Source organism: Phyllobates terribilis, unplaced genomic scaffold (assembly GCF_046119375.1).
Source record: "Phyllobates terribilis strain yellow unplaced genomic scaffold, ASM4611937v1 Scaffold_2__4_contigs__length_985480577, whole genome shotgun sequence".
NCBI lineage: Eukaryota > Metazoa > Chordata > Amphibia > Anura > Dendrobatidae > Phyllobates > Phyllobates terribilis.
In genome coordinates this window covers 812,340,803-812,353,507 of record NW_027362762.1, presented here as the reverse complement: position 1 = coordinate 812,353,507, position 12,705 = coordinate 812,340,803, and the positions used below count along the sequence as shown (strand labels likewise).

General features: G+C 60.0%; 1 protein-coding gene across 2 annotated transcripts in view; it reads right to left on the bottom strand.

Moving 5' to 3' along the window:
* Positions 1-12,705, bottom strand: part of LIMK1 (LIM domain kinase 1) — a 144,423-nt gene that overhangs the window by 30,765 nt on the left and 100,953 nt on the right. For both annotated transcript variants that reach the window (XM_073667602.1, XM_073667604.1), the window contains one exon: positions 12,097-12,183. In XM_073667602.1, coding sequence (XP_073523703.1) covers positions 12,097-12,183 — 87 coding nt within the window. The remainder of the gene's footprint in view (positions 1-12,096; positions 12,184-12,705) is intronic.

Below are 12,705 nucleotides of genomic sequence, written 5' to 3'. Positions count from 1 at the left end.
ATCCCCCTGATTCCCATCTGATGCAGCAGCACATCCCCCTGACTGCCATCTGCTGCAGCAGCACATCCCCCTGACTCCAATCTGATGCAGCAGCACATCCCCCTGACTCCCATCCGCTGCGGCAGCACATGCCCCTGACTCTCATCCGCTGCAGCAGCACATCCCCCTGACTCCCATCTGATGCAGCAGCACATCCCCCTGACTCCCATCCGCTGCGGCTGCACATCCCCCTGACTCCCATCTGATGCGGTAGCACATGCCCCTGACTACCATCTGATGCAGCAGCACATCCCCCTGACTCCCATCTGATGCGGCAGCACATCTCCCTGACTCCCATCTGATGCGGTAGCACATCTCCCTGACTCAAATCAACTGCGGCAGCACATCTCCCTGACTCCCATCTGATGCGGTAGCACATCCCCCTGACTCCCATCTGATGCGGTAGCACATCCCCCTGACTCCCATCCACTGCGGCAGCACATCTCCCTGACTCCCATCTGATACGGTAGCACATCCCCCTGACTCCCATCTGATGCGGCTGCACATCCCCCTGACTCCCATCTGATGCAGCAGCACATCCCCCTGACTGCCATCCGCTGCAGCAGCACATCCCCCTGACTCCCATCTGATGCAGCAGCACATCCCCCTGACTCCCATCCGCTGCAGCAGCACATCCCCCAGACTCCCATCCGCTGCGGCTGCACATCCCCTGACTCCCATCTGATGCGGTAGCACATCCCCCAGACTCCCATCCGCTGCGGCTGCACATCCCCCTGACTCTCATCTGATGCAGCAGCACATCCCTCTGACTCCCATCCGCTGCTGCAGCAGCACATCCCCCAGACTCCCATCCGCTGCGGCTGCACATTCCCCTGACTCCAATCTGATACGGTAGCACATCCCCCTGACTCCCATCTGATGCGGCTGCACATCCCCCTGACTCCCATCTGATGCAGCAGCACATCCCCCTGACTGCCATCCGCTGCAGCAGCACATCCCGACTGCCAACTGATGCAGCAGCACATCCCCCTGACTCCCATCCGCTGCGGCAGCACATCCCCCTGACTCTCATCCGCTGCGGCAGCACATCACCCCATCTCTCATCCGCTGCAGCAGCACATCCCCCAGACTCCCATCTGCTGCGGCTGCACATTCCCCTGACTCCCATCTGATGCAGCAGCACATCCCCCTGACTCCAATCTGATGCAGCAGCACATCCCCCTGACTCCCATCTGATGCAGCAGCACATCCCCTTGACTGCCATCCGCTGCAGCAGCACATCCCCCTGACTTCCATCCACAGCGGCAGCACATCCCCCTGACATCCATCCGCTGCATCAGCACATCCTCTTGACTCCCATCCGCTGCGGTTGCACATCCCCCTGACTTCCATCTGCTGCGGCAGCACATCCCCCTGACTTCCATCCGCTGCGGCAGCACATCCCCCTGACCCCCATCTGCTGCGGCAGCACATCTCCCTGACTGCCATCCGCTGCGGCTGCACATCCCCCTCCCTGACTCTCATCTGCTGCGGCAGTACATCACCCCGTCTCTCATCCGCTGCAGCAGCACATGCCCCTGACTACCATCTGATGCGGTAGCACATCTCCCTGACTCCCATCTGATGCGGTAGCACATCTCCCTGACTCCCATCCACTGCGGCAGCACATCTCCCTGACTCCCATCTGATACGGTAGCACATCCCCCTGACTCCCATCTGATGCGGCTGCACATCCCCCTGACTTCCATCTGATGCAGCAGCACATCCCCCTGACTGCCATCCGCTGCAGCAGCACATCCCCCTGACCCCCACCTGCTGCGGCAGCACATCCCCCTGACTGCCATCCGCTGCGGCAGCACATCCCCCTGACTCCCATCCGCTGGGGCAGCACATGCCCCTGACTACCATCTGATGCGGTAGCACATCCCACTGACTCCCATCCGCTGCGGCTGCACATCCCCCTCCCTGACTCTCATCCGCTGCGGCAGTACATCACCCCATCTCTCATCCGCTGCAGCAGCACATGCCCCTGACTACCATCTGATGCAGTAGCACATCCCCTTGACTCCCATCCGCTGCGGCTGCACATCCCCCTGACTCCCATCCGCTGGGGCAGCACATGCTCGTTACTCTCATCCGCTGCGGCAGCACATCACCCAGTCTCTCATCCGCTGCAGCAGCACATCTCCCTGACTCCCATTCACTGCGGCTGCACATCCCCCTGACTTCCATCTGATGCCGTAGCACATCCCCCTGACTCCCATCTGATGCGGCAGCACATCTCCCTGACTCCCATCTGATGCGGTAGCACATCTCCCTGACTCCCATCCACTGCGGCAGCACATCTCCCTGACTCATATCTGATACGGTAGCACATCCCCCTGACTCCCATCTGATGCGGCTGCACATCCCCCTGACTCCCATCTGATGCAGCAGCGCATCCCCCTGACTGCCATCCGCTGCAGCAGCACATCCCCCTGACTCCCATCTGGTGCAGCAGCACATCCCCCAGACTCCCATCCGCTGCGGCTGCACATCCCCCTGACTCCCATCTGATGCAGCAGCACATCCCTCTGACTCCCATCCGCTGCTGCAGCAGCACATCCCCCAGACTCCCATCCGCTGCGGCTGCACATTCCCCTGACTCCCATCTGATACGGTAGCACATCCCCCTGACTCCCATCTGATGCGGCTGCACATCCCCCTGACTCCCATCTGATGCAGCAGCACATCCCCCTGACTGCCATCCGCTGCAGCAGCACATCCCGACTGCCATCTGATGCAGCAGCACATCCCCCTGACTCACATCCGCTGCGGCAGCACATCCCCCTGACTCTCATCCACTGCGGCAGCACATCACCCCATCTCTCATCCGCTGCAGCAGCAAATCCCCCAGACTCCCATCTGCTGCGGCTGCACATTCCCCTGACTCCCATCTGATGCAGCAGCACATCCCCCTGACTCCAATCTGATGCAGCAGCACATCCCCCTGACTCCCATCTGATGCAGCAGCACATCCCCTTGACTGCCATCTGCTGCAGCAGCACATCCCCCTGACCCCCATCTGCTGCGGCAGCACATCCCCCTGACTGCCATCCGCTGCGGCAGCACATCCCCCTGACTCCCATCCGCTGGGGCAGCACATGCCCCTGACTACCATCTCATGCGGTAGCACATCCCACTGACTCCCATCCGCTGCGGCTGCACATCCCCCTCCCTGACTCTCATCCGCTGCGGCAGTACATCACCCCGTCTCTCATCCGCTGCAGCAGCACATGCCCCTGACTACCATCTGATGCAGTAGCACATCCCCCTGACTCCCATCTGCTGCGGCTGCACATCCCCCTGACCCCCATCCGCTGAGGCAGCACATGCTCGTTACTCTCATCCGCTGCGGCAGCACATCACCCAGTCTCTCATCCGCTGCGGCAGCACATCTCCCTGACTCCCATCCACTGCGGCTGCACATCCCCCTGACTCGCATCTGATGCCGTAGCACATCCCCCTGACTCCCATCTGATGCGGTAGCACATCTCCCTGACTCCCATCTGAAGAGGTAGCACATCTCCCTGACTCCCATCTGATGCGGTAGCACATCTCCCTGACTCCCATCTGATACGGTAGCACATCCCCCTGACTCCCATCTGATGCGGCTGCACATCCCCCTGACTTCCATCTGATGCAGCAGCACATCCCCCTGACTGCCATCCGCTGCAGCAGCACATCCCCCTGACTCCCATCTGATGCGGTACCACATCCCACTGACTCCAATTCGCTGCGGCTGCACAACCCCCTCCCTGACTCTCATCCGCTGCGGCAGCACATCACCCCGTCTCTCATCCGCTGCAGCAGCACATGCCCCTGACTACCATCTGATGCGGTAGCACATCCCCCTGACTCCCATCCGCTGCGGCTGCACATCCCCGATTCCCATCCGCTGCGGCAGCACATGCCCCTTACTCTCATCTGCTGCGGCAGCACATCACCCAGTCTCTCATTCGCTGCAGCAGCACATCTCCCTGACTCCCATCCACTGCGGCTGCACATCCCCCTGACTTCCATCTGATGCCGTAGCACATCCCCCTGACTCCCATCTGATGCGGCAGCACATCTCCCTGACTCCCATCTGATGCGGTAGCACATCTCCCTGACTCCCATCCACTGCGGCAGCACATCTCCCTGACTCATATCTGATACGGTAGCACATCCCCCTGACTCCCATCTGATGCGGCTGCACATCCCCCTGACTCCCATCTGATGCAGCAGCACATCCCCCTGACTGCCATCCGCTGCAGCAGCACATCCCCCTGACTCCCATCTGATGCAGCAGCACATCCCCTTGACTCCCATCCGCTGCAGCTGCACATCCCCCAGACTCCCATCTGCTGCGGCTGCACATCCCATTGACTCCCATCTGATGCGGTAGCACATCCCCCAGACTCCCATCCGCTGTCATCACATCCCCCTGACTCCCATCTGATGCAGCAGAACATCCCCATGACTCCCATCCGCTGCAGCAGCACATCCCCCAGACTCCCATCCGCTGCGGCTGCACATCCCCCTGACTCCCATCTGATACGGTAGCACATCCCCCTGACTCCCATCTGATGCGGCTGCACATCCCCCTGACTCCCATCTGATGCAGCAGCACATCCCCCTGACTGCCATCCGCTGCAGCAGCACATCCCCCTGACTCCCATCTGGTGCAGCAGCACATCCTCCAGACTCCCATCCGCTGCGGCTGCACATCCCCCTGACTCCCATCTGATGCAGCAGCACATCCCTCTGACTCCCATCCGCCGCTGCAGCAGCACATCCCCCAGACTCCCATCCGCTGCGGCTGCACATTCCCCTGACTCCCATCTGATACGGTAGCACATCCCCCTGACTCCCATCTGATGCGGCTGCACATCCCCCTGACTCCCATCTGATGCAGCAGCACATCCCCCTGACTGCCATCCGCTGCAGCAGCACATCCCGACTGCCATCTGATGCAGCAGCACATCCCCCTGACTCCCATCCGCTGCGGCAGCACATCCCCCTGACTCTCATCCACTGCGGCAGCACATCACCCCATCTCTCATCCGCTGCAGCAGCACATCCCCCAGACTCCCATCTGCTGCGGCTGCACATTCCCCTGACTCCCATCTGATGCAGCAGCACATCCCCCTGACTCCAATCTGATGCAGCAGCACATCCCCCTGACTCCCATCTGATGCAGCAGCACATCCCCTTGACTGCCATCTGCTGCAGCAGCACATCCCCCTGACTTCCATCCACAGCGGCAGCACATCCCCCTGACATCCATCCGCTGCATCAGCACATCCTCTTGACTCCCATCCGCTGCGGTTGCACATCCCCCTGACTTCCATCCGCTGCGGCAGCACATCCCCCTGATTTCCATCCGCTGCGGCAGCACATCCCCCTGATCCCCATCTGCTGCGGCAGCACATCTCCCTGACTGCCATCCGCTGCGGCTGCACATCCCCCTCCCTGACTCTCATCCGCTGCGGCAGTACATCACCCCGTCTCTCATCCGCTGCAGCAGCACATGCCCCTGACTACCATCTGATGCGGTAGCACATCTCCCTGACTCCCATCTGATGCGGTAGCACATCTCCCTGACTCCCATCCACTGCGGCAGCACATCTCCCTGACTCCCATCTGATACGGTAACACATCCCCCTGACTCCCATCTGATGCGGCTGCACATCCCCCTGACTTCCATCTGATGCAGCAGCACATCCCCCTGACTGCCATCCGCTGCAGCAGCACATCCCCCTGACCCCCATCTGCTGCGGCAGCACATCCCCCTGACTGCCATCCGCTGCGGCAGCACATCCCCCTGACTCCCATCCGCTGGGGCAGCACATGCCCCTGACTACCATCTCATGCGGTAGCACATCCCACTGACTCCCATCCGCTGCGGCTGCACATCCCCCTCCCTGACTCTCATCCGCTGCGGCAGTACATCACCCCGTCTCTCATCCGCTGCAGCAGCACATGCCCCTGACTACCATCTGATGCAGTAGCACATCCCCCTGACTCCCATCTGCTGCGGCTGCACATCCCCCTGACCCCCATCCGCTGAGGCAGCACATGCTCGTTACTCTCATCCGCTGCGGCAGCACATCACCCAGTCTCTCATCCGCTGCGGCAGCACATCTCCCTGACTCCCATCCACTGCGGCTGCACATCCCCCTGACTCCCATCTGATGCCGTAGCACATCCCCCTGACTCCCATCTGATGCGGTAGCACATCTCCCTGACTCCCATCTGAAGAGGTAGCACATCTCCCTGACTCCCATCTGATGCGGTAGCACATCTCCCTGACTCCCATCTGATACGGTAGCACATCCCCCTGACTCCCATCTGATGCGGCTGCACATCCCCCTGACTTCCATCTGATGCAGCAGCACATCCCCCTGACTGCCATCCGCTGCAGCAGCACATCCCCCTGACTCCCATCTGATGCGGTACCACATCCCACTGACTCCAATTCGCTGCGGCTGCACAACCCCCTCCCTGACTCTCATCCGCTGCGGCAGCACATCACCCCGTCTCTCATCCGCTGCAGCAGCACATGCCCCTGACTACCATCTGATGCGGTAGCACATCCCCCTGACTCCCATCCGCTGCGGCTGCACATCCCCGATTCCCATCCGCTGCGGCAGCACATGCCCCTTACTCTCATCTGCTGCGGCAGCACATCACCCAGTCTCTCATCCGCTGCAGCAGCACATCTCCCTGACTCCCATCCACTGCGGCTGCACGTCCCCCTGACTTCCATCTGATGCCGTAGCACATCCCCCTGACTCCCATCTGATGCGGCAGCACATCTCCCTGACTCCCATCTGATGCGGTAGCACATCTCCCTGACTCCCATCCACTGCGGCAGCACATCTCCCTGACTCATATCTGATACGGTAGCACATCCCCCTGACTCCCATCTGATGCGGCTGCACATCCCCCTGACTCCCATCTGATGCAGCAGCACATCCCCCTGACTGCCATCCGCTGCAGCAGCACATCCCCCTGACTCCCATCTGATGCAGCAGCACATCCCCCTGACTCCCATCCGCTGCAGCTGCACATCCCCCAGACTCCCATCTGCTGCGGCTGCACATCCCATTGACTCCCATCTGATGCGGTAGCACATCCCCCAGACTCCCATCCGCTGTCAGCACATCCCCCTGACTCCCATCTGATGCAGCAGAACATCCCCATGACTCCCATCCGCTGCAGCAGCACATCCCCCAGACTCCCATCCGCTGCGGCTGCACATCCCCCTGACTCCCATCTGATACGGTAGCACATCCCCCTGACTCCTATCTGATGCGGCTGCACATCCCCCTGATTCCCATCTGATGCAGCAGCACATCCCCCTGACTGCCATCTGCTGCAGCAGCACATCCCCCTGACTCCCATCTGATGCAGCAGCACATCCCCCTGACTCCCATCCGCTGCGGCAGCACATGCCCCTGACTCTCATCCGCTGCAGCAGCACATCCCCCAGACTCCCATCCGCTGCGGCTGCACATCCCCCTGACTCCCATCTGATGCAGCAGCACATCCCCCTGACTGCCATCCGCTGCGCCAGCACATCCCCCTGACTCCCATCTGATGCGGTAGCACATCCCCCTGACTCCCATCTGATGCGGTAGCACATGCCCCTGACTCCCATCTGATGTAGCAGCACATCCCCCTGACTCCCATCTGATGCGGCAGCACATCTCCCTGACTCCCATCTGATGCGGTAGCACATCTCCCTGACTCCCATCTGATGCGGTAGCACATCCCCCTGACTCCCATCCACTGCGGCAGCACATCTCCCTGACTCCCATCTGATACGCTAGCACATCCCCCTGACTCCAATCTGATGCGGCTGCACATCCCCCTGACTGCCATCTGATGCAGCAGCACATCCCCCTGACTGCCATCCGCTGCAGCAACACATCCCCCTGACTCCCATCTGATGCAGCAGCACATCCCCCTGACTCCCATCCGCTGCAGCAGCACATCCCCCAGATTCCCATCCGCTGCGGCTGCACATCCCCCTGACTCCCATCTGATGCGGTATCACATCCCCCAGACTCCCATCCGCTGCGGCTGCACATCCCCCTGACTCCCATCTGATGCAGCAGCACATCCCTCTGACTCCCATCCGCTGCTGCAGCAGCACATCCCCCAGACTCCCATCCGCTGCGGCTGCACATTCCCCTGACTCCCATCTGATACGGTAGCACATCCCCCTGACTCCCATCTGATGCGGCTGCAAATCCCCCTGACTGCCATCCGCTGCAGCAGCACATCCCCCTGACTGCCATCCGCTGCAGCAGCACATCCCCCTGACTGCCATCTGATGCAGCAGCACATCCCCCTGACTCCCATCCGCTGCAGCAGCACATCCCCCTGACTCTCATCCACTGCGGCAGCACATCACCCCATCTCTCATCCGCTGCAGCAGCACATCCCCCAGACTCCCATCTGCTGCGGCTGCACATTCCCCTGACTCCCATCTGATGCAGCAGCACATCCCCCTGACTCCAATCTGATGCAGCAGCACATCCCCCTGACTCCCATCTGATGCAGCAGCACATCCCCTTGACTGCCATCCGCTGCAGCAGCACATCCCCCTGACTTCCATCCACAGCGGCAGCACATCCCCCTGACATCCATCCGCTGCATCAGCACATCCCCTTGACTCCCATCCGCTGCGGTTGCACATCCCCCTGACTTCCATCCGCTGCGGCAGCACATCCCCCTGACTTCAATCCGCTGCGGCAGCACATCCCCCTGACCCCAATCTGCTGCGGCAGCACATCTCCCTGACTGCCATCCGATGCGGCAGCACATCCCCCTGACTCCCATCCGCTGCGGCAGCACATGCCCCTGACTACCATCTGATGCGGTAGCACATCCCACTGACTCCCATCCGCTGCGGCTGCACATCCCCCTCCCTGACTCTCATCCGCTGCGGCAGTACATCACCCCGTCTCTCATCCGCTGCAGCAGCACATGCCCCTGACTACCATCTGATGCGGTAGCACATCTCCCTGACTCCCATCTGATGCGGTAGCACATCTCCCTGACTCCCATCCACGGCGGCAGCACATCTCCCTGACTCCCATCTGATACGGTAGCACATCCCCCTGACTCCCATCTGATGCGGCTGCACATCCCCCTGACTTCCATCTGATGCAGCAGCACATCCCCCTGACTGCCATCCGCTGCAGCAGCACATCCCCCTGACTCCCATCTGATGCGGTAGCACATCCCACTGACTCCAATCCACTGCGGCTGCACATCCCCCTGCCTGACTCTCATCCGCTGCGGCAGCACATCACCCCGTCTCTCATCCGCTGCAGCAGCACATGCCCCTGACTACCATCTGATGCGGTAGCACATCCCCCTGACTCCCATCCGCTGCGGCTGCACATCCCCGACTTCCATTCGCTGCGGCAGCACATGCCCCTTACTCTCATCCGCTGCGGCAGCACATAACCCAGTCTCTCCTCCGCTGCAGCAGCACATCTCCCTGACTCCCATCCGCTGCGGCTGCACATCCCCCTGACTCCCATCTGATGCCGTAGCACATCCCCCTGACTCCCATCTGAAGCGGCAGCACATCTCCCTGCATCCCATCTGATGCGGTAGCACATCTCCCTGACTCCCATCCACTGCGGCAGCACATCTCCCTGACTCCCATCTGATACGGTAGCACATCCCCCTGACTCCCATCTGATGCGGCTGCACATCCCCCTGACTCCCATCTGATGCAGCAGCACATCCCCCTGACTGCCATCCGCTGCAGCAGCACATCCCCCTGACTCCCATCTGCTGAAGCAGCACATCTCCCTGACTGCCATCCGCTGCGGCAGCACATCCCCCTGACTCCCATCCGCTGCGGCAGCACATGCCCCTGACTACCATCTGATGCGGTAGCACATCCCACTGACTCCCATCCGCTGTGGCTGCACATCCCCCTGCCTGACTCTCATCCGCTGCGGCAGCACATCACCCCGTCTCTCATCCGCTGCAGCAGCACATGCCCCTGACTACCATCTGATGCGGTAGCACATCCCCCTGACTCCCATCCGCTGCGGCTGCACATCCCCGACTCCCATCCGCTGCGGCAGCACATGCCCCTTACTCTCATCCGCTGCAGCAGCACATCACCCAGTCTCTCATCCGCTGCAGCAGCACATCTCCCTGACTCCCATCCACTGCGGCTGCACATCCCCCTGACTCCCATCTGATGCCGTAGCACATCCCCCTTACTCCCATCTGATGCTGCAGCACATCTCCCTGCATCCCATCTGATGCGGTAGCACATCTCCCTGACTCCCATCCACTGCGGCAGCACATCTCCCTGACTCCCATCTGATACGGTAGCACATCATCCTGACTCCCATCTGATGCGGCTGCACATCCCCCTGACTCCCATCTGATGCAGCAGCACATCCCCCTGACTGCCATCCGCTGCAGCAGCACATCACCCTGACTCCCATCTGATGCAGCAGCACATCCCCCTGACTCCCATCCGCTGCAGCAGCACATCCCCCAGACTCCCATCCGCTGCAGCTGCACATCCCCGACTCCCATCTGATGCAGCAGCACATCCCCCTGACTCCCATCCGCTGCAGCAGCACATCCCCCAGACTCCCATCCGCTGCGGCTGCACATCCCCCTGACTCCCATCTGATGCGGCTGCACATCCCCCTGATTCCCATCTGATGCAGCAGCACATCCCCCTGACTCCCATCCGCTGCGGCAGCACATGCCCCAGACTCTCATCCGCTGCGGCAGCACATCACCCCACCTCTCATCCACTGCGGCTGCACATCCCCCTGACTCCCATCTGATGTGGTAGCACATCCCCCTGACTCCCATCTGATGTGGTAGCACATCCCCCTGACTCCCATCTGATGTGGTAGCACATCCCCCTGACTCCCATCTGATGCAGCAGCACATCTCCCTGAGTCCCATCCACTGCGGCTGCACATCCCCCTGACTGCCATCTGATGCGGTAGCACATCCCCCTGACTCCCATCTGATGCGTAGCACATCCCCCTGACTCCCATCTGATGCGGTAGCACATCTCCCTGATTCCCATCTGATGCGGTAGCCCATCTCCCTGACTCCCATCTGATGCGGTAGCATATCTCCCTGACTCCCATCTGATGCGGTAGCACATCTCCCTGACTCCCATCTGATGCGGTAGCACATCTCCCTGACTCCCATCCACTGCGGCAGCACATCCCCCTGACTCCCATCTGATGCGGTAGCACATCTCCCTGACTCCCATCTGATGCGGTAGCCCATCTCCCTGACTCCCATCTGATGCGGTAGCCCATCTCCCTCCCTCCCATCTGATGCGGTAGCACATCTCCCTGACTCCCATCTGATGCGGTAGCACATCTCCCTGACTCCCATCTGATGCGGTAGCACATCTCCCTGACTCCCATCTGATGCGGTAGCACATCCCCCTGACTCCCATCTGATGCGGTAGCACATCCCTCTGACACCCATCTGATGCGGTAGCACATCCCTCTGACTCCCATCCACTGCAGCTGCACATCCCCCTGACTCCCATTTGATGCGGTAGCACATCCCCCTGATTCCCATCCACTGCGGCTGCACATACCCCTGACTCTCATCTGATGCGGTAGCACATCCCCCTGACTACCATCCACTGCGGCAGCACATCTCCCTGATTCCCATCTGATACGGTAGCACATCCCCCTGACTCCCATCTGATGCGGCTGCACATCCCCCTGACTCCCATCTGATGCAGCAGCACATCCCCGACTCCCATCCGCTGCAGCAGCACATCCCCCTGACTCCCATCCGCTGCAGCAGCACATCCCCCTGACTCCCATCCGCTGCAGCAGCACATCCCCCTGACTCCCATCCGCTGCAGCAGCACATCCCCCTGACTCCCATCCGCTGCAGCAGCACCTCCCCCTGACTCCCATCCGCTGCAGCAGCACCTCCCCCTGACTCCCATCCGCTGCAGCAGCTATATTTCATGCATGGAGTTGGGAACTGTTCAACTGTAAATGCATCTAAAATAAGATAGCATAAAACACTTGCCTCTTTCAAAAATGTTCTTTGTGTTTCTTCATCAAATCTAATTAACTCCTTCATCACCATCACCTCGCCAGTCTGACGATGCGTAACCTGGCAACAGACAGAAATAGCACATGTCATTACATCCAATTCACAGACTCTAGAGAAACATAAACATTCGGGCTGATTTGTCAATGCATATAAATACCATGAAAAATATTGTATTCGGGCCACTCACTGATACAGGGAAGAGACACTAATGTACCAATCACATGATCCAGCAGTGGTAATAATTCTGCTGCATTTGCCATATAGCAAATACTGGGCAATTGTTACTGAATACACATGTACAATAAGCATGTTTTTTTTTAAATCTCAATGGAAGAATTGTTTGTGGTGTTACCTTCTTAAGAAAGAGGAGTATTTTAGCATTGATTAAACTAATAGGATGGACCTTGTCTGTACAGAAAAGAGCTTGTCTGTATAGGATGGAGCTTGTCTGTACAGAACAGAGCTTGTCTGTATAGGACGGAGCTTGTCTGTACAGAACAGAGCTTGTCTGTATAGGATGGAGCTTGTCTGTACAGAACAGAGCTTGTCTGTATAGGATGGAGCTTGTCCTCATAGCATGGA